The sequence below is a fragment of the Catharus ustulatus genome, chromosome 1 (assembly GCF_009819885.2).
Source record: "Catharus ustulatus isolate bCatUst1 chromosome 1, bCatUst1.pri.v2, whole genome shotgun sequence".
NCBI classification, from domain to species: Eukaryota; Metazoa; Chordata; class Aves; order Passeriformes; family Turdidae; genus Catharus; species Catharus ustulatus.
This window is the reverse complement of record NC_046221.1, coordinates 116,985,994-117,009,284: the sequence shown is the minus strand read 5'-3', so window position 1 is coordinate 117,009,284 and position 23,291 is coordinate 116,985,994. Positions and strand designations below refer to the sequence as shown.

The 23,291-nt window shown below is 39.8% G+C and overlaps 1 protein-coding gene across 4 annotated transcripts in view; it reads left to right on the top strand.

The window, feature by feature from the left end:
• The window catches only part of NOL4 (nucleolar protein 4), a 192,437-nt gene extending 169,967 nt beyond the window's left edge, over nucleotides 1–22,470 (top strand). For all 4 annotated transcript variants that reach the window (XM_033080852.1, XM_033080777.1, XM_033080933.2 and 1 more), the window contains 3 exons: nucleotides 10,325–10,505; nucleotides 14,364–14,444; nucleotides 20,522–22,470. In XM_033080852.1, the coding sequence (XP_032936743.1) occupies nucleotides 10,325–10,505; nucleotides 14,364–14,444; nucleotides 20,522–20,715 (456 nt within the window). In that variant the 3' untranslated portion in view covers nucleotides 20,716–22,470. The remainder of the gene's footprint in view (nucleotides 1–10,324; nucleotides 10,506–14,363; nucleotides 14,445–20,521) is intronic.
• The last annotated feature ends 821 nt before the right edge of the window (nucleotides 22,471–23,291 follow it).

Sequence of the window (23,291 nt, the reverse complement as noted above, 5' to 3'; positions counted from 1 at the left end):
CACCCATAGGGGTTTTGCCAAAACTCAAAGGCATTGGCACAATTACCATATTCAGCCAGGCCCAATCCTGCCTCTTACATATCTGAAGCTGTTTGTAAACTGGTGCCAGCCATTGTCGGACATGTGATTTAAATTTGCACTGAGGAAGTCACTGCTGTGCACACACTGTGCAATCTTGTGCTGTGCATCTGTCTTGTGTATTGAGACAACTTTCAATTAGTAGTGGTGGAATATCTAGCTAACTAGATTATTTAATGTATTAAAATTCTCTAGAAAAATAAAGATCATGACCAGTACAACTTATGAAATAGTTTGTGAATGGTGCTATGCGAGTTATGGTGGTGCAACCTAAGACAAGAACATCAGGAGCTATAGAGAAAATTAACTTACAAGGTCACTTTCCACCATTAGTCCACCTAAAACAGGATTGCTCCATGGAGTTATGCTTTTTAATATTCCTTTATTCCTGATGGGAAAAAAAACCCCAAGAAAACCCAAAAAAACCCCCAAAAACCCACCACACCAAGGAGGGCATATTCAAAAATCAACTATCTAGAACCTCACTAAAGAGCAGTAAGTTTATCTTAAGGGCCACAGGGAAAGGTAAACATTATCCCTTTCCATCTGGGCAGAGAAACACAGTCCTTTAGTAGAACAAAGTTTCTCTTTCCCCAGGGACTGTTCATCACAGTTAACTAAACTTTAGGAGTAGCTCACCCTTGTGTCCATGCTCAACCAGCAGCACTGGTGGCCTCTGAAAGCTCACATTGCACTTCTGCTACCACAGTGGATAATGAACTGAAAAGCTGACAGACTAAGAACAGTGAGCCCTCTGCTGAGGTACTGCTCCAACAAAAGTGGTTCTCCAACAGCTCCTCACAGCAGCCATACAAGACTTCTTCCCAAATTATGTTTTCTGTACTGCAGGTGTTCTGGCAGTGGTGAAAAACAAAACTCAAATGCTGCACTGTGAAAGCACCAACCTTTTATTTAAGGTTAACATACCCATTCCAATTTATAGATCATGTGTCATTCTATCTGAAATGCAGAAGTCTGGGATTCATTTCTCTCTCTTCTATACAATAACACCTTTTTATTTTGATCTTCTTTTTCCGTGCCAGTCTTAGGCCTTCATTTCTTGTGGAACACTGCCTGATGTCATTTTTGATGCCCGGTGACAACGCTGATGGTGACAGTTCATTTCAGTGTTAATAATCTGAAAGCAAAAGGAACCTACTGCCATTCTAATCTGAAACTGAAGCATGGCTTTCTTTTCTTGGCTCTATACCCTGTGTCAGGAGGACAATTTGGAGATCCTTGAAGTGCTGGCAGCTGACTTAATATTTTGATAGGCACTCTTCAAGTTTCTGCATCACTATTGGCATTCCAGGCAGTCTAGATGCCTAACTGGACTCCATATTGCACTCAATTTAACTCAATTAGACTCTATCAATTTTTCACCACCATCTAAAAAATTCTATTTATAGTTTTTTATCAGAAGTATGAAAAAAATTTGTACTGGACTTCAAAGCAAAATCATTAATATCTAGACTTCTGGCAGTGACATGTTCGTTACAGTTGCCTCTGCAGGGTAGGAGCACTTTTTCATGTAATCTCAGGTTTTCGGGCCAGAAAATTCTACTCTGAGACTGATGTGCTCTCCATGTAATGATGAGATGATAGACTCACAGCTAAAGCATGAGTGTTCAGCTTGGCTGAAATATCCAGCTCCAACTGAGCTACAAATTAAGTAGTATGTCACACAAGAATGGGCTTTCTCATTTTTTATACACACTTGATTTAAGTAAGTGAAAGTGAAGAAAATAATGCAGAGACAGTGGCAGAGAAAAACAGTCTAGATCTGATAACAGAGAGTGGGAAACAACTTAGCAATCCCCCAGCTGCTCCTTATAAGAGGAGAAATAGTGTGCAAACCCAAGAACTGCAATTACAGTAATTTCATGACCATAACGCGCACCGGACTATAAGGCGCACCCCCTGGGAGTCGGCAAAATTCTCAACTTTGTAGATCATATAAGGTGCACCAGACTATAGGGCGCACTTTTTTTCTGCAGCGAGGCTCTGCCCCCAGCTCCCTCCGCGCGGTTGCTGGCCAAGGCCCGCCTCAACCCGGCAACCATTGGCCCCCGAGCCTGCCCGGACCCGACAGGGGCAGTGCCGCGGGCCCCCGGGCCCACCTCCACCCGGCTGCCGTGGCACTGCCGGCTCCCCCCACGGCTCACGGCTCACACTTACGGGGTGGCAAATGTCTCAATTTTGTACATCATATAAGACGCACCGGACTATAAGGCGTACTTCCGGGTTCAGGGGAAAATTTTAGTCAAAAGGGTGCGCCTTATAGTCGTGAAATTACTGCACATCCCTCTTGATTTCACTACTAAGTCCACTCCTAAATTGTCAAAACTTTTCCAGTCTAAGGAATATCTGTATTGAGTTCTGTGATATTATTTAAACTTTACTTCATGTTTTATTTTAGCCAACTTGCTCAAATTTGCATTAAGTACTTCTAGATAAAATCTCAGGTGACTATATGCTGGCTGTAAGTAGACTTCATCCATAAATCTAGTGCCTTTTCCTGCAATGCTGTTTTGGAGGACAACTAAACGTAAAGGGGAAGGAATTTGAAGGTGAAATTATTTTTTTATGTCTATCTGTGCTGATGGTTTTGGACACCAGGTTATGGGACTGTCAATAGATGCATCATTTTAAGGAATACAGTGAATAGCCTGAGAGGTGGAGAAATACCCATGGAGAGATATTATATGATAAATATAAATATATGTATAAGTCTTGAAAGGTTATCAGAGAAGAACTCTTCCCCTAAAATAAAATATTGCTGTGTTATATTTTAAGTATTTTCCTAAAGAGACTATAAAATTGTAGCACTCATTTTTCAGGTTTCAGCTATGGGTCTGGTACAGCAAGTTGAAATTTCAAGTAGATGTTAATTTTTTATTAATCCCTCAACATAAGGACTGGAAATTTCATGGAACTTAATTCAAAATATTTTGAGGTTGATGCTACATGGTAAATAGATCACACAGGCCAACACTTCTATGTGCAAATCCAGAGGCTTTAGCAAATGCTTTACTTTTCTTATTTTGAATACCAAAACTCTGCTACCTTACCTGAAAATTTGGCTCTTTTTCATTCCATTGTAAGAGAAATAAGGCTCTCTGGGGAAGGTAGTATCTTTCCTTAGATCAGCTTTTGGGCACAGAAGTTCTCGTGGCCTTGCCATACATTGCCTCCATGCTGAGCTTACAGCTGTAAAAGCACATCCTACAATATTAAAAGTCCTTTTACAGGACTATAAATATTCAGGACTTTGGATATGATGGTCAGCTAATGCAAAGGACTACTGTGTAACTTCATTTTGATTTCAAACTTAGGGAATTATGTAAGTCTATGAAAATATGAATTATGTAAGTATATTTCCTTTTTGTTCAAGCTTCACTAGTCTTGAACAGGCTTTATTTAATGTAGTTTCTTTAGTAGTAATCCCAACACAAACCTTTGCAACTGGAGAGGGGAGAAAGAACGTGCAATGGAAACCAAAACTGAAGTGAAAACTCACATCCATCATTTGCAGAAATACCATTTCCACTATTGCTAAGCACACTGAGTCAACAGCCTTACTGCAGAACTAAGGGAAAATTTAGCCTACTGTGACATGCCAAAGTAATGTTTAGCTGTCCGTGCTTCCAGGATATTGGTCATAAAATTAAAAGCTGGGTTAAACACTAGAGAGTTACTTTAATGTAATTAAAGCTAATAAAAGATCCAGTGTTCTGTCAGAACAATGTATGTCATCCCAGCAGTTGGTAGAATCATCACTTACTAAGATTACCTGACATTTCCCATTTCAATACTAGGTGTGCAGTTCAATGATAACTTCATGACCTTCAGCCCACAGGGGCTGCATTTACTGTTCTGTTCCATCTGTTGAACTCTTTCAGAGATAATTACAGCCATTTTCAAGAAAGAGGAAAATTTTATCCTGTAAGGGTAGTTTGGTCCTTCAGTATATTTCCCATTCCTTAGAGAAAAAAAAAAAGGCTCAGTGCTTACTCTTGGCAATATAGTTGGTGTCATTTATGCCAAGGATGTGACACTGGACGCACATGCTTACGCAATCAAAATATTTTAGTTGCTAAATTCTGATCTCAGTGCAGAAAGGAGGGGAAAAGTTTTGAGGCTGGAGCCTGGTAAGGGTTGACAGGAGCAGTGAAAACAAGGGAAAAAGGGAAAGTGGCATTATGAGATGGTGCTGGATGAGGAAATTGAGTGAGCTGAGGCTGGCAATGTGATGGAAACTGGCCAGGTGGATTAAACAACCAGTGGTGAAAGAGGATCAGATATTACTAATGAGAAATAATATGAATTAAAACCAGGAGCTGCTCTGGCTAATTATGGAACCTGGCTTTGCTCCCTGTGGACAAGATTTTTGGGATTAGAATGCAGATAGGAGTCTGAGCATAGAGACAAAATCTCAAACAGAACCATCAGTGGGTGTAACACTGCTCAAATACAAACAAGGAAACAAAAGGCCTTGAGTTGTTGAAGCTACTCAGGTATCTGGCATCAAGCGACTTGTTTGAAAGGAGAGATTAGGGTTTGCTGGGCAAGAAGGTTGAAGCTGAGAGGAAGGGTAGAAGATGAGATTGGAGAAGCAAAAAGGATGAGGTGAAGTCTCAGGGATTTTGCAAAGACAGAGCACAAGGTGGACACAATCTAGTCCTGGCAACAGCAGATTGGTGTCTAAGAAGGTGCCAGATTCTGGCCCTTCAGTGGGAGCCAGGTTTCGTGTGGCTTATCCTCCTTTAAATACCTGCCTCCATGCAGATGATGATGGCTGCTTACCCTGGCATCTGCTTCTCTGTGCAAAAGCTGAGATGGGCAGAGGACTCCCAGCCCCACAATCCTCTGTGGATATAGCAGGGTGTCTCGTGATATAACTTCTTAGTTTGTTCCCAGTTAAAAACTTCAGAGTTTTAAAAATTAATTTACACAAAGAGAAGCTCATTATGTTGTTATGGCTGCAGAACTCAAGTACTTTACATATTAGGTAACTCTAGTTTAAGGTTGCCTTTGTTGCCAGAATCTCACCATCTGAAAAGCACTGATAGAAGTCCTATCTATCAGGAGTATTGTAAGGATTAATTGGGTATGCTTTGAAAAGTGCTATGTGGTTTTATCATGTTTCTATTTATTTTACTTTTGATTCAAAAATTGTAGAATTAAATTAGTGCGATTCAAATGAGAAAAAGATATGAAACATTATCTCCCTTCTTCTAAAGCCATATTACAAGCTACTGAGACCTAAAAAAAAATTTAAAGCCTGCTTTGTTTTTTCAAGTGAATGAATTTTTTTTTCTATGCTGAAAAAGTGGAAGACCCTGTGCAAATAGGCTTGCCTATTTGTTTGAAGACTTATCTGCATTTGAATTTTCCTACCCTCAAAGTAATATTCTAAAATAAATGTTTATTGACAAGAGCAACAAGCAATCCACATTTTTCAGTTTAACTTATTTAAAAAGGCAGTATCAAGAAATATGAGGCAAAAAAGTGTTTGCCTTTCTGTCTCTTTTCTAATTTATGGAAGTCTATAATTTTTTCTGATTTCTAATCACGCTAACATAAGGGCAGTTGAAAGCTGTTATTCTCAGGGTCATTGATTTGTCAGTCTGGGAAGTACTGCATTATTGAAAGCAGTAGCTCTATGTGTGTCACCATCTTTGCACTCTTGGAACATTATCATTTATACTCTTTTTGCAGGAGCTTTGTTAGCTCTGTGGTGAGCTAGCACTGGCCATGTGAGCTGATCTGCACACACACTCCCTGTTGGGATATGCATGTTAGCAATGCCTCTTGCTAATAGGAATAGTACTGCTCTCTCTTAATTGGAGTACATTGAATGTCTGACACTTGTGTATATAAGGGATCAAAACTCAACGTAGCACAGATTTGCCAGGGCTTTCTATTTCAAACTATTGCTTTTTTGTGTTGTTTTGGAGGTGGTAAAGGAGATTGTGAACAGAAGGGATCAGTGACACTACTAAAAGATGCTTCCATGAAGAATTTGAAAAGAGTTGTGTGCCTCTGCTGGCAGGGAAACAAGAGGCTGGGAGCTGCCAGTGAGCCTTGATCTTTGTACCACAGTCCTGAAAATCTGCACCAACATCATGTTGCTGTGGATGGTGATTCCTCTGTAAAACATTCATTTGCTGCTCAGAGCATCAGTCAGAGCAGAGCAAGGTTTCTTAAATATAAAGATTATGCAACAGCTCATGGAAAATTTTCTTAGGATGTGCTGTCCTTAGAGGGTCACTAAATTGCTTCCCTGATTAAAAATAAAATCAAATAAATGTTTTCTGTCTACTCTTTTGTGAAAAAAAATGTGTTCTCCCAGTACAGACCTTGCTTGACATAAAGCTGAGACATAAATATCTCTGGTATATATCAAGTTGAGGATCACAGTAAGGAGACCTCATGCTCCCTCTTTTCAAGCCAACAGATAAGTTCTTATTTTAGCATGCTTTTGTACCTAAGAAATATTTTTCCATATTCTGATTTCAATAATTTTGCAGATAATGTGCTCAAGACTTAAATGGTTTCTCCTCCAAAATAAATTCAGAAGAGAAATATTGTTAGAGAGATGATTTGTTTCCTTTGCCATATACTAAATTAAGATAGTATGAGTCACATTCTAGATGAATAAATGTTTTATCTGCACCTTGGTCATACTTCTTATTAAAGGTAAATTATAAATAGTTTAAAAATGGTTAGTTAATACTTAGAAGTTTAGTATATTGTTATGATGACAACAGTGTGTGTTCCAGGTAGTTGGGTCCAACACATCACTAAATGGTTAGTTAATTGCTAATGATTGTCTTGAAATTAAAGTATTTTTAAAATAAAATTTTAAATAAATAAACCTTTTCAATGTAAACATTATATAGGGAGAAACAGGAGATGCTGAATAACTAACACAGAATATTTCTAAGACCTCAGTTCTCAGTGAAACAACAATACATTTAATTTTTACATTACTTTAAAATCAAAGGTATATCAGGTGAAAAAAATAAAGAGAATGAATCTATGAAGAATGAATCTCAGGTATACAAAAGTAAATATTATATTCATACTCTCTGTCCCCAAGAAAAAGAGAGACTGACTTCTTTATCCTTGGTATGGCTGCAAGGAAAAGTGGCACAACTTTGCCTTTTGAAGTACAAAACATTTCCAAAAATTAAAACCCCAGGGGAATGTATGAGAGGCAATACCCAACCCCCAGGGACCAGGGTAATGGTTCATAATCCTACCAGTAGGGCTGGTGCCTGAGCCTGCTCAGAAAAAGCTTGAAAAAAATCCTGCCCTATTTCTGCATGTAGTTCTCATGAAGACTGAGTTAAACAATTAAGGATCAGATTTAATGTCTGAAATGTATGGCAACTTATTCATCATTTAGGGACAGGTGGTCAGTGTGCTCTTTAAAGAGATGTGTAATATTTAGAGGAAGACTCCTTTTGCATCGTGACCAAGAGATTAGAGTTCATCTGCAGAACCAGGAGTCCTGGTCTCAGCATCATCCTCCTGTAGCATCCCTGAGGATGCCTCCTCCACCGGAGTGCCCAGACTCCACCTCAAACCCCATCCCATGGCACGTCACAGTGTTTTGTAGGGCTATGATTAGTTCTGTGCAAAGATCCCCCTTCAGCAGCACAGCTCCAAACTTGGATTTTTGACCTCAAAGCCACCTGTGGATTTTGTGTTAGGGAGTAGCTGGAAGGGAGCCTCCCAGGGTGGCACTTGTGAAAGGGAACTGAGTCATGCTCCCTTTTTGTGCGCTATCTCTGTACCCTGTGAATTGTGCATTCCTTCCCCACAGTGGCACAGCTTCAGCAATGACTCCCACCACAGTTTTGCTTGGAGTCTGGTTGCTAGGAGATGGCAGCTCTGAGTTCAGGTTCCCTCCTCACCACAGCCAGCAGAGACCCTGCATCCCACTTTTTCCACCTCTTCTCCATGTACTGCATCAAGTAGCCAGAACTCTGGTCTCCCACTTCTTGGCTGTGTGCTCCAGAACACATGGGCTGGTGTGCACCAAGTGCACTGAGCACCCCTGCTGCATCCTCCAGCCAGGCTCTGCATCCTGGGCTTTGCCAGGAGCTCAGTGCATCTGCTCTGCAAGAGGTTTCCAGTCAGGACTTCAGTGCCCTGCCTAGAGGAGCTCTGGAGGACATGTAAATCCAGGGACAGCAAATCCGTGGCTTCCAGACAGCGAGGATAAGGAGACCAATCCTGAGATACTCTGCTCAGCTTTAGGCGTTAGTTCTGTTTGCACTGTGCCCCTTGAACACAGTTTAGTCCTTGATAGTTTTGCAGAAGTTCTGCTCTGTGAAAAACATGAGGTTCTGAGTGAGTCTATGGCAGGAAGCATCATTTAGTTTTAGACATAAGGAGGCTGAACATCTGAGTCTTGAGAGTGCTAAAATTTTGGATGGTGAGTTAAGCTGTGTTGCCAAGATAGAACTTTACTATGTAGCTTATGAATATTCTCTGAGAAAATAATATATTTTCTCCTATAAGAGGCATCACTGATTTTTGGAGATAAAAGGTAAATTATATCGAAGTTGAACTCCTGGCAAAAAATACATTGCAATTCTGGCCATTTGTTTAAGATTGTTATTGCTTAAGAAAATGCTTAGGAGACCACTTTGGCCAACTCTCTTAAAAATGTAAAGTTTTGCCTTAGCTAGTATTACTGCCCAAGAGGGCCTGTTCTTATCGTTTATGGAATTAATTGTGTGATGGTTCAGTGTTCCCTATTAAATATTAAAATTTCTGTTAATAGTATATATCCCTTCTCCTGAGTTATCTCAGTTGTGCTTTGATGAAAGTCTCTTTCACCAATAAATAACTGTAAGACAGGGTTGTCTTCATCTAAGAAAAGTTGAAGTATCTTTTCAAAAAGTGGAACCAAAAACTGCTCCTAATGCATACAGGATTCACAAACCTTTTTACTTCAGCAGAGAGACTGGACACTGCTTGATCTATTTGATCTCTCTAGGTAAAAACTGTAAGAAATGTTTCAGATATTTTATATAATTCTTAATAAGTTTGATATATTTATGAATCATAAAAGGGTTGTGCAGAGGAGAGATGCATAAAATAGAAAAAACATCTTATACAAAAGGGAAGTAATTTTAGCAGATCTTTTTTTTTTTTTCAGTTAAATACTCTAAAAAGGTCCTTTAAAAACAAAAATTCCATAGATAAATTCTTTTTGAAAATACTGAAACATTGAACCTCTAAAAAAAGACAAAAAGCAAACAAAATACATGCGGACTAATTCAGATTTTGTGTTGCTGAGGTCCCTGTGGCAAGATGAGCAGTCACACACTGATACTTTTCCTTGTTTCCAAATACTAAAATGCATTAAATCTTCTCTTAATGCTTTTTATTATCTCACCTCTGTCATTAATAAAGTTGCTACTGTGGCATTCTGTGATCATAAGTGGAGGTGAAGTACTCTGAGTAGTAGATACAGTAAATACAGATGGGGAATAATACACTTTCACCTGAAACATCTTTTTTCAGGGAAAATTGAAGGGCTGTTGTGCTAAATTCTGTCAAATACTATGCAATCATCAAAGAGGCAAACAGGAAGCACTGAGGAAAACTCATGGTGTACAAGCAGGTACTGCTCTTACACAGATAACAACTGTATTCAAGTCACTTTTGTGGAGGCGTCCCTACTTTATGGCCTTTGTGTAGAAGGATGCTCAGTCTTCTCCAAACATAGGAATGCAGTTTTATTCCATTCCTCTGCTCCTTCTGTCATTTCTGAGACTGACATGTCAAAATAAGTAGATGGTGCATTCTGTATTGGTTTATCTTATCAACAAATATGATTCTCTGACTTGTAAGAGTCACTGTGGCACTCAGGAAATGGCTATTTTTATCCTTTCCCACTATTTCTGGACAGAGATGGGTTTTAAAGAAGACTGTGAGCTCTTCAAGGTGAGAGGGTACATGTTCTCCTTTGATAAACTATGCAGTTGGTTTGTGGAGCACAAATGAATGGATATTCTCAGATTTTTAGGAAACCTGTATTCTTGCTTATTTCCATTGTTCCCTTTGTGCTAATATTTGGTCAATCAGAAACTTTTCTGTGCTTGTTTAACATGCATTTCTTTTTTGTGAAAACAATAGATGTAGAATCTTAACAACGGAAAGGACCTTCACATGCAAGGTGAAATGTAACCATGATTCCAAATCTTTTCTTGTTTTTGTGCAGGATGAGGCTGCTCCAGCTGACAAGCAGTGCAAACAGGAGCCAGCCCAGGTCACTTACTCAACATCAGCTGTTTCCAGCACGCAGGAGGTGTTGTACATCAACGGCAATGGGACCTACAGTTACCATAGTTACAGAGGGCTCGGAGGTGGGCTGCTAAATCTCAATGATGCTTCTAGCAGTGGTGAGTTTCCTTACAAACTGTACCTGTGTGTATATGTGAGGATGTGTATTTCCCCCTTCTGTACAGAAAGCCAGTCTGTGGGGTTCAATATCCATTGGCTATTATCACATAATGAGCAGGAGCACAATCCTACAAGCAGCTACTGGTGAGCAAAATACTTGCTCCCTGCGTGCTAGTATCTTTGCAGTTTCAAGGGTCTAATACACAATAGGGCAATACTGAACCATAAGCCTCTAACAAAGCTAAGTAAAAAAAAAGCCAGGTTAGATATTCAGTCGGTTTGCATAACTTTGTAGGACCTTATCATTATTGTCCTCTCCTACAATGATCATAAAAATGAAGCCATTAGTATATTTTTGGCTCAAGTTTCAAAACACTCAACTCCATATTGTGTAACACAAATGAATTGACATAGATTGGCCACATGTTCTCAGCAGCTACTTTAATTTACTGCATATAAGGATCTGGCGCATCAAGTGTTAAATGAGAAATCAGCATATTCATTTATACCCTACACTAAAAATGATAAGGTAAATATGTGTCACCAGGGGGTTGTATGTTCCTCTGCAAAAAACAGGTGGTGTCATTTATCTAGACAACGTTCCTTTCTTCCTACATTGGTGTGCTTTTGTAACAAAAAAATGAAAGCAAATTGTAGTATTTGTTTGAAATTATCTCTTACATTGATTTTGTACAAATGCAGAGCAATACCCTTCTGATAAAAAGGGTATTGTCTCTCTGTCAGAGAAATGTGATTACCCTGGAAACTTGAGGTTTTATTGACTCCCAGGATTGTATTCAAAGAAATGTCTCAGAGGATGAAGAAATCCCTGGGGTTTTGCCCTGGCTGATCACTCTCTGGCTGATGAGGGTGCCAGTTCAGGTAGAGGGGCTGACTTTGACTGGATAACAATTGCCCAGCTACAGCCTTTACATTTGTCATGCTCAGCAATTTTCAAAATGCTATCAGGGCTGCAGCCTGCAAGGAGTTATTGGGATGTGGTGTGCTGGAGACCTTCAGTCACATCTTCTTCCTCACCCCCTGCCTGCAAAATTCTCAAAGGTCTGTGGATGATTTGTGCTAAGTTTTCAAAAGTCTTTAAATAGATAATACTTTAGTTGTCAAAAGTCTTTGACTCAGAATAAATGATTACAATTGTTTCCATACACATGAAGATCACATCTGAGGCACTGAATACAGTCTCTGATCAAATATTTTCATAAGAGTAAGACAAGCAGTGGAAATCTTGGTTTTTTTTTTTTTTTGTGAAAATGCACAAGAACTTTAAGATTGTCTTTTACATTATGTCCAGAGAGGATCTGAACCCGTTCCCACTGAAAACAGTTGTCTTTTGCCCTTTTACCCAACTAAGACTAGGATTAAGCTCCCCATGTGTTATTTGTCAGCAAAAGCCATCAATATTGTCCTGGTTTATATAATCTTAAACTGTGAGGAATCACAACTGTTTTGTGTACTTGTTTTTCCGTTCAAACTTCTTGTAATAGGATACATTTTCATAACTCCCATTTTGCAGTGAATTGTGGGGTTTAGGTAAAAGTATTCTATGTCACTTCAGCGTGCAATTTTAAAACATGATGTACAAATTAAATGCCATCAATTCGTCTTGCCTTCTGATTAGAAGCCACATCTCTGGGCCTTTAACATAGAGAACTCCAGTGTCTTTTTCACAATTAAAGCTTAAGACAGGTTTGTACACAAGACATACACTCAACCATTTCTCCTTGCTTACCTTTCCCTACTTGCACTGGACCATTTTGTCTGTGTGCCCTTTTACTTTGAAAGACCAGTAAGGCATTGCACTTCTTCCGTATGGTTGTGCACGGTTGGAAGGTTGTGCAAAGGTGTCCCTCTTCTCCATAGGGATCCTACACAAACCAAAGTCCATAAGCTCTGGGAACCAAAAGGCTGTGTGTGCCAGGACTTGGAAACCAGTTGTCGATGCTGACAGTCTAGTTAGGTTGGTGATTAGTGATCCACTTACCATTTCAGGAAAATCATTAGGAATGTTGTGGAAAGGCGACTCCGTCCGTTTCTTACTCTTATTGACACAAAACCAACCAGGAACCAATCTAATTATCTCCTGGATATTGAGGGTAAATTTCTCTGTCTCTGGTGGCTGGTTTCCTCACAGGAGAAGTGGAAGGACTTGGAGACCAGTGAGATCTGTCAGTTCTCTCTGATGTGCCCATTGGTAGACTGGAGGAGTGGCTGGAGATGCAGCTGAGCGGGGTAACCCTTGCTCTCCTGACAGACCTCATGGGACCCTTGTTTGAAGTCATTAAGCTGTTTCAAGAAATCTTGTTTCAAACGTATGCAAGGCTGTTAAAATGGTTAATGAGACACTTCTCTGGAGAACAGGTTATTTGCTTGCGAATTGTTTTCAGGAGCTAAGAACTTATCAAATGTTCTTGTCAAGTTTACAGATGTTCTCCTAGTGTAAAAACAAATATGCACCTCAGTTAGAATGTGTGTATAAACAAATACGGTCTGTTTTTTGTATCTGCTAAAACAGAAAAAAAAAAGAAGTTGCAGTGGCTGCAATAGCTATCTAAAATTCACTGCTTGATTACCTATTTCTGGACCTTCCTCCACAGTAATATAATGATTAATATCCAATTAACTCTCTGTCTAGTAGTCCAGCTGATGTATGTATTTTGTATTCTGTGACTCATTTGATTTGGCTATTTCCTCCATGTAAATTCATCCTACTCTGACCTTACAGACTTAGCTATCTGTTCGCCCAACTGTTTGGTGGCTCTGGCTCAGGGACCTCTCTCTGCCTGCTGTTGTAGTGCTTCCCTCCACATGGGGAGGTCTGGCCTTCCACATGGCTAATTACAGAGCCATAATTAGCTCCCCACACAACTGCATGGGGCAAGCCTTCCTGAAACAGCTCAATGTGAGCAAACAGAATGTAGCAGCTTGTGCAATGACCCCTCCTTTATATGGGCTGGCAAAAAAGCACAGGAGGAAAAGGCTCAGTCTTACAGCACCAAGGTGTCCTTCCCCGCCTCCTTTTAAACTTTTTAGGCCAATCCAGCTTGGCTGGAAACACTCATCAAGTAATCTGTGGGGTGACAGAGACTGTCAGCCTGTACATGGGCTGGGGAGAAGCCCTTGGTAAAGCTGTGTTTGATTTGTTTAGGTGGTAAAGGACAGCTATTCTTTGAGAAGGGTGGATTTCGACAGCTCTCTTTTTTTAAGGCTATTGCAGTTCCTGTTATAGAACTAAATGGAGAACCTTCAAGGTGCAATAGCTCAGGGAACATAAACAAATTTGCCTGCCAGGTCTTAGCCAGCCACAAAGGCTTCAGCTGTTCCCCCTCAATCATTCCTTGACTGAGCTTGGAAAATGTCCTGCTTGAGGGCAGGAGGGTGAGGACAGGAGATAATGTTGGGAGAAAAATCTCTTGATACCACCAGGAGCTGTTGAAATCCCTGCATGTAGCCTGAGTATTTCCTGAGGGAGTGGGATTGGTTTGTCTCCCCACGTATTTCAGTCCAGTGGGTTCTGTCTGTCCTTCCCTGATTACTGTCAGCACTCTCTGAAGTTGTGTTGGGCTCCTTGGAGTCATGGTCTTTGCAGCTACTTCATTTCCTGAAGTCCATTTTCTCTAAGGGTTATGGAATGTGTTTCTGCTGCCATAGCTGGGTTGCCTGGAGGTGATTTGGGACTGTTTCTTTTGCATCATTGTCTGGTTTTCTAGCCAGAAATGTCAGTCAGTTCCTTTTGTGTGTGTAAAAAGGTATTTCAGACTCAGTGTTGGGCTGGCCATGAGGAATATGCCCTCATGTCACAGTAAGACAAAGTGTTGTGTCTCCATTTCTCTCCACAGATCTGCAGCCTACCTCCACCACAGCCACAACTCAGCACTGCATCCCAGGCACCACGAACGTCCAGTCCCCTTCCAGCTCAGGTGAGTTCCTGGGCTGAATCCCATTATGTTCACACCGTGGCAAACCCTGGCTCTGCTCACCCCTCCCTGCAGCTCCATTCCAGAGGCTATGCCCTTCCAGCTGTTCCCTGCTTTAGCCAGGCCTCTCACCCATGTGCCAGTCAGCCTTCCTGGTCCCTCTGCATCCTGGGCCTCCAGGTGATGCAGCCCTGCTGAAAGCAGTGGAGTAGCTGAGGGAATCTCCCAGAGCAGGTACTCCAGGGATCAGCATGACTGTGGAGCGAGCATGGAGAAGCATGAGCAGCAGGGAGAGGAGTACTGAGCACTCCTGCCCAGTTGTTCATGAGGCAGCAGGGAAGGTACCTCCTTTCCCCATTCAAACATTTGGTCATGCTGTAACCTTCAGTGAAATTTTGGCACCTGCATATTGATAGCACTGATAAACTTGGTGATGAACTTGATGATAAACTTAGTGATATTCTTGGTGAAAAACTGGGGAGGAAAAAAGCCAGCAAATGAGAATATCCAATATGTAGCTGGTTTTTAAAGTGCTGAGTGCATTACTCACAGGTTGGCTAGCAGGATGTAGGGACTAAATGGGGTTTTTGCTGTGGCTCCTCCCTCCAGGTCTTCTTTATACCTCTACTCCTGCACAATCTTTTGCATTCTCAGTGCTACCCTGATGACATCAAAGTGGAGAGAAGGGAAAGAGAACATAGTTTGTTTCTAACACAGAGCCTGAAGCATGACGAAACAGATCAAGAGTGATAGAGTTAGGAACCTGGGACAGTATGTTTAATCCCATTTAAAAACCCAAAAGGTGGAGCTGGCTGAAGTTTGAATGATTTGGTGTATATTTTGGAAAAGGGGAATTTTTTGCTGGAAAATGCTGTCTGAATTTTCTGTTAAGACCTTCCCCACATTCCTCTTCCTCCTTCCTCATCCTCTTCAAATGGTCAGATACGTGGCACAGGCAAGTACTACTCTGTTCCCACTGTAGGGATGGAAATAGAATGTCTGTGGATGTACTGGGAGGTTTCCTACTTGCTTACCTCTGTGCAAAGCTGAGGTGACAACTGTTAAGGCAGCACAGTATATACCACATAATTAATCTCCTGTGGAGGATAGGAAGGATCTCACATAATCATTTAATCACAGACCACTATTTCCTGATCACTGAGAATAAATGATGGCTGTAGGCATTTCTGTGTTTTTCATATCACTTTCCTCAGGCAAGACAGCATTTTTTTCCTGCTGTCTAAAGTAGCAGAAGATGTGTCTTCCAGAGGGAGAGGTGTAGAAGGGAGAAAGAAGCTTAAAAGGTCCAATTCATCAGTCCCTGTTTTCTTGATTTCTCCAGGCACTTGAAATAATACTTTTAGGCACATCTGCTCTATGTTTGAAGGCAGGAGGAAAAGGAGCATTGACAGATACGTAATGTCACAACAAAGAATTCTTATTACAATAAATACATCTGATTTGGAAAGAAAAGGTAGCATACTTTGATGGGTTTTTTTCTGTTTAGTTTTATTGGAGTATATAAGAATGAAGTCCAACCTCTTCTCTAAAGCCACTCATGGGGAAAAAATGGGAGAGGAGAATAGGTGCAATAGAAAAGATATACACACAAGAGATTTCAAAGCATAGGCAAATGTATTTTTCTCTAAATAAGTGTCACTGCTTTTTGCATTATCACTGATGAAAAAGGTTGCTTAACTATTAATGAACATGCAGATGCTTAAGCACATAAAGCTTTTAATTTTTTTTAAATTTACATTTTTATCTACAATTGTGATAACCATTCTGAGAGTCACTGACACATTTATTATTCTTTCAGTAGTTGTTAATTATGATTGGTAGCTACCCAGTGACAACATATAATTCTTAAGGGAATTTTGCTGAGACAGTTGATAGTGTCTAAGCAATCAGTATCAACACATCTGCATCTGACCCATATTTTGGAATTTGATATAAATCATGCTGGTAATGAGTAGTGCATGAGGCAATAACTGGTTTCAATGAAGTCTTTTAATTTACAGAAAAAGCCATTTGTTCCACAGTGTATTTAGTGGCAGACATTTCTAGCAGCTAATTTGATAAATGTTTGTCTAGCACATGAAGAGTGGGTTTTTAGAGTTTTTATATTCAGCCTGATGTGGTTGCAACAAGAACAATTGCACCTCACAGGGGAAATTAGGTCAATGTAACCGGACAGAGATAATAATAAAAATACTCCCATGATAAAGTGTCAATCAGATGGCCTAACCAAGAGGCAGAGGAACAATAGTCTTCTGAAAGAATATAAAAAGAAAGGGTCTGTCTCAGCAATTTGTTTAATCCACTGATTGTGAGAATGTTGTACTGTTATCAGAACATGGAAGGTGACAATTTTGTGTTATGACAATATGCACTAAGAGAAATAAAAAAATGGAAATAAATCTCCTTTCTTAATCTCTGTGATATATGCTTAATTTTTGCTTGCTCAACAGACGTTGTGGGCCCTGATAATGTTTGCAATCAAGATTTTAAATAGTTCTAAAGTACTCCAGAATAGGAAGCAGTATGCTAAAATGTGCAGTAACATCTTGGAGGAACCTGACACTGCAAAATTCATTGCAAAAATATTCAGATTTCCCTCTTTACAAGTATACACTTTCTTGTTCCTGTGAGGACTGGCAGTTTAATAAATAATGTTAAATATACTGAAGAAATAGTGAAGATAGTTATTAAAAGACATGATGGTGAACTATTCAGCTTTTTCCAGATTTAGTAGCCTGCAGTGATGGCTTCTGGAGATAGATTTACAGGAAGTGTCCTTAACCAGCTATTTTAAGCCTTCATAATAGCTGTGACTTATTCTTCTGATTAAAGAGATATGTTAGGTAAGAGTAAGGTTTAGGTTTCCATGTTTCAACAACTGATTTGCATAAAATGACACAGGAAAAATCTACAGTACAAGAATGCATGTATGATTGCACTTATTCCTTAGTGTTCAGATGACCAGGTATGACTGATGAAGCTACAAGTAAGTTATAGTATTTCAGTATTTAGCAGCCTGGCCAACCTTTGAGAATCTCTATTACTGCCAGTGCGTGTCTATCATAGCTATTAAAGGCTGAGACGAATATAACACGTCCTGGAACTAATCTCTGAGTAAAGTGTTCTCCCAGATATAAAGCTTGGGCTGTCATAGGTAAGCTTTAGCGGTGAGATGTAGGGGTCACATAACATAATTAAAAGAGCTAAAATCCTTATTTCCACATGAAGCATGTATTTCTTTTATTTTTTTTTTTCTGTTTGGTTATCCATGAGCTTCCCTTCCTGAATGGGCATGGGGGTTCTCACTGTCTAAAATCATAGCTATGAAAATTTCTCCCTGTGTGTATTCCTTAAGTTTTTTCCTCAGGGGTGTTTTCTTTAAGGGGGAAGGAGGACAGCACTGTGAGTTTTTAAGTACAAGGCAGGAGTTGTGGAGTGAAGTAAAATCCCATTTTCCTAGTAAATAGAAATAAAAAAAATAAACCCACCAAGTAACGTGAAGAAACTGGGTATGTTAAAATTTGAGATATTTTACTTTCTTTGTATACAAGAGCTTTGAAACAACAGAAATCTCTCAGAAGATTTCTGCGTTGTCATTGTCCCCTGTCTATGCAGACTGCCATCTGGCTTTTTTCCAGTACCTTCAGGATGCAAAGATAAATATTCTGAAGGATTAAAGAACTTTCTTTGTGAAAGTTCATCCAGAATCTAGGAATACAGAGGCAGCAGATCTTCAGACTATATAAATAACTGTGATCCTATAGACTTGTGAGGACTTACACTGATTTGTGCATGTTAGACATCTGGTCTTCTCCTAGTTTTCCTTTCAGAGCAGTGAAAGGAAATCAATTTGTGTGAGTTCCACCAGTTTGTGTAAGGAAAACCTGAGAGGTATGACTGAGCACATTTCCATTTGTGTTTTACTTATGAGTGACATAAACTGATATCCTATTCTGTCACTTAAAATCTGGATTACCAATGAGAAAAGCCCTTCAGCTACATTTCATAAAATGAGGTGCTCTGCTGCAGAATATTGTGCCAGGTATTTTGGGGGTGGGGGGGTGTGTGTGTGTGTGTGTTTTTGGCAGTGACATGAGTGAAAGTCAACGAGAGAACATAAAAGTTAAAGTAGGTTCATATGGAGCACAATGCCCTCAATATGTCAGTGGCAGCTTTTTCACTACTGCCTCAATAAATACAGAAGTCTTTAACGGGCTTAAGATTTTACTTAAAAGTATTCTCTGAGCTTCTGAGTCATCATTTTCCTGCAGTGTGTGGTCACACCGAAACAAATTCACTGAGCTAATTGTGTTTAATTTATCCTTTGTACACTGGAAGACATTTAAGATTCAGCTCATTTATACCAGTGTAAAACCAGATAACACAAGTTGTAAGGCTAAGTGCTAGCTGTGTAGTAGGAAATCAGATCTAATAGGGCCCTTTCAGTTTGAGTAGGTTTTTTTCATAGCCCCAGCTCTGCTTTTATTCACTTAAGGGGAGATTTTTCATTAACTTCAGCTTTTGTAGGGACATGGAAATCTCCACATTTTTTTGTGGTCTCACCTGTACCTCTACACAGACATATAAGAAAGAAAATTAAATAAGGTTTATGATTTAATTTTCAGTTTCTGGAAATCAGGCATCTCTTTCCGTTAGTACTTATGATTGTGAGTCTGTGGTTTTTTATGTATACATTTTGTGGGATTATTTAGGAGAACCTCCAGAATATGAATTAGTGTGTTCTGTGTTCGAGAGTCGAATATGCTAAATTTTAAAATCATTCCTCTCTGTGCAAGAAACCTTGGCATTGACATATATTGTTCTGATCAAATTGAAGAGTGACATTTTTCTCGTAGGAAAGCAAGATACATTTTTTTGGATAGCTTGATCCCAATTTCCAGGAGAGTATTAAGATTAGGGTCAGGCTACTCTGATTTTCTGCCTGCCAGAAGTATAGATTTGCTACACTGCAAAAAAGGAGAGAGCAGTATTTCCCATAGGTGCACAAAATATACTGTTTAATAGGTACAGTTGCCATCTGTATCCTTCTATGTATGTTTAAAAAAGTCCTCAGTCCAATTCTACCTGTCAAAATTTACACTCCAGGAAGAAAAAATGCGTTAAGTGGAAATTGCAAACACTTCATTAAAGCACCATGTGTTTTAGCTGGTTTATAACTGATCAAACAGCCAGGGAAATTCCACACAAAGCCAAATTTCATGATGGCAGATGTTTTGCCAATCACAGTAACCTGCAGGCTGCCCTCAGGAATGCTGTCTTCTATAAGAAGTATTCATGGTCTTGAGAATATTTTTTGAAGAAAAGTGCTAAGCGTATTGCTGTGAGCTGCCAATACAACAGCATGGTGATTGCTGCAGAATCTCTTGTCAGTGTTCTGGCCTTACAAGATCCTTGCAATGTGTTGCCAGCTGTATGCAGCCCTCACAGATGATAATGTGCTCCTCACTGTGGCAGCCAGATTGTCACCAGCATAATCTCATTCATGAGCAGCTATTTATGTAAGTGATCAGACAGCGTCAGGCAAGTCATGTGGATGACCATTTATCTACGTCTGCAAGGGATTCAATCTGGCCACATGCTGATTGAAGCATAAAATGTGAAAATAGCTGTCTAGAGAATATAAGTTGGATTTTCTGTGATAAAAATTGCAAGTGTGCATATTGCCATGAAGCCTATGATGGCAGCTGGAGCTGGGGGGAGGCACAGGAGATGAACCTTCTGCCTGATCACCATTGTCAGATCCCAGGGCAGGGCTTGGGGTGCAAGTGGCTCACACTGTTGGAATACATCCCTGGAGGGTAGTTTTATGCAGGCAGTGGACTTGCCCCTCATGTTTTGTAAGTGGGGTCTGTGATACATAAATATAACTTGCTGTGGTTCCTGTCAAGGTGACTGGTAACAGAAAAATTATTGCTCATTTCTGCTACGTGCACTCATGTGCGAGCAGGTCCTACTACTCTGCATTTGAATCTACAAACCTGTGAAATGTCTCTGGCAGCAGATCTGAATCTTCTTTTCTTTCCCTTTTCTGTCTGCAGGTCCAACAGATCTCAGTATGAAGAGGCAGTTAGCAACCAGCTCTGGATCCTCCAGTAGTTCCAGCTCCAGACCCCAGCTGAGTCCGACTGAAATCAATGCAGTGAGGCAGCTTGTGGCAGGGTACAGAGAATCAGCCGCGTTTTTGCTGCGCTCTGCAGATGAACTGGAAAACCTTATTTTGCAGCAGAACTGAGTCATGTGACCTTCATACCGGCCTGGTCTTATCTCAGAATTTCCACTAATGACATTTTGATTTCCCAGAGCACACACTTCAGTTACTGCACAGTCTTTTAGGAGAGTTAATTACCATAATGCCACACTGTTCTTGATCCATAAAGTGATGTGTTAAGGTGCTTCAAGTGAACTTCGACCTCTGGTATTTCCGAGGTACTTTACTGTGTCCAGCCTATTGCTTTTGTTTTAGTGTGTCAGCATAAATATCGAAAAAGTGGCTAGAAATTAACTCATTCTAACAAGTGAAGGAAACAGAAGATGCTGTGATGGTTTTTTAAAACAAGTGGTTCAAGATCCAAGTGCAATATTAGTGGAATGTGATACTGACTCATTGGACTTAAAGCTGCAGTATATGGCAAAACATTGCCAAATGTCCTGTTGCTACAGGGCACAATTGCAATGAAAAGGATCTTGTATTTTAAAAAAAATGTAATTTTTATAAAAAACGAAACAAAAGATTTTTGTTTTCATTCAAGATTTTTCATTTTTACTTTGGTAAACTTTTTCACTGGTCCTGAAAATGTTTTGAGGAGCTATTTTAAGTCCCCCCTTCCTCTCTTGAATCCCTGGCTGTGCCCTTCTCCCCAACTTCATATTCTTTCTACAAGGAGTAACTCTTGATGCTGGATAATTTCCTCCCCTGTGTACTGTAAATTGTCATCTATGGAATACTTTCCAAAGGAAGTATGCATTTCCTGCATTCATGCCATTCTCAACTCCATTCTGTAATATATTGCAGCTTTATTAGCAATTAATAAAGAGTTGAGCGTTTTTTAAAAAAGACATATAGTTGAGAAAAAAAAGGTGATTTGATTTCTTACGGTGAGCTCATCTGACTCCATGATCACTGCTGCTGTCTTATACAAGTCCCTCTAGTTGTGATTGGATGTAGATGATGAATGTTAAGAGGTTGCAAGTGACAATCTGAAAATTTGCACTCTTGTGTGTATTTATTTTTTTTCCTTAATTTAAACAAAATTCTTACCAAGGAAGGTCATTGACACTTCTGGTATAATTTGTATAATTCCCAGGCCTAGCTAAAACCTGTACAAAACTGTAAGTGGATGCAGCTGCAACTATAATAAAACTCTTCTCTCCCCTTCCCCACTCTTCCCAACCCCTCTATTTCTTATTTTATAATATTGATTACACATTAATGGTGTTTTCTTTGTGCACTATGGCAGGCTTCTTTTTAAGTATATAGAAAAAGGTACTTTAGTTTATGCTTATTGTACTATCTGTTCTGTTGTTTAGCTTTTGTTGAATAACAAGTTTCTTGTGCATTCCTAAATTTGCCTTATTTCATGTACAAAATTTTATGTAATTCCGTTTTTGACGATGAGTTTAAGGCATCAGTGATATTTTATATCTACTTGTTACATATAGTTTTCCAAGTAATGACTGTGATTGTGACCAAGTAATGTGCACTTTTTCTTGTAACTGTGGACATTGCTATGCTTTTTTTTTCTCTAGTGTTTCTAGAATTACTGTTGCTTACAGTTATGTAAAAGAAAAAGAACTTTTGTGATACTGTTGGTGAATATTAATGTGAAAAAGCCTATGAAATATGAGTATTTTGGAGGTACATAGATACACAAACATCTCTAAGTTGTGGACTGATGTTCACATATTTAAATGAGAATTCAAAACCTGAGGGCTGGAATCATTTCCTCTGTTTTGTTTGGGTAAATAAACAGATTTCTGTGTTTAAATACATGATTGTGAAACATTATAACATTTAAATTGAATAGCCTTTAAAGCTATAACTATTATGGTCTTCAAACAAGGAAAAAGGCCTCCCAGTCCAATTCGTGCAGCCCCCTCAAATTTCTCGATATTACTGAGTAAATCCAGTAGGATTGAGTAACTAGCATATATAATTTGAAGCTGGCTGGAGGGAACACCATTTTGCCACTGTTCTTAAAAAACTATTGCATGTCTTTTCAGAGGCCCCTATTCTTGGATATGAGAATATTGTAGCAAATCCTTACCAGTTGTTGCCCATCACTTGGGAGGTGTGTTTGTTCCTAAAGTCATCTCCCTGTGACCCTGAAAGCCTACAGCTCATCTCTGTCTAGATGTGGGGTTGCTTCAGCCTTTGTCTCACCAGGGATTCAAAAGTCCCTGGAGACCCAAGAGCCTTTTTTCTGTCTTCCACTTTCAAATATCTACACTCTCTCCTGTCTCCTGCATGCCAGGAAGGGATGAAGCAGGTACCTTGTGCCAGGTCACTGTGTTGTCCTCATCCAAAACCAGCTCTGGCATACATCTTCCACAGAAAAGAGTGGCAGGTATGCCTAGGTTTCCCAGTTTCCTTAGTCCTGTTGTGCAGGGCAGTGTGCATCACACTGCCAACTAAGCAGTAGCCAGCAGTGTGTCCAAGGAGGCTGTTTGCCAGCCAGGAATCCTTCTCAGCTGAGCAGCCTCACCACTTCTCAAGCTCTTTTGCTAAATCCAGGTAAGGACAAGAAGCTAGAGGACCAGGAGGTAAGAAAATTAATTCATTGTTCTATCCTCTGACTCCTCTTTCTTCTC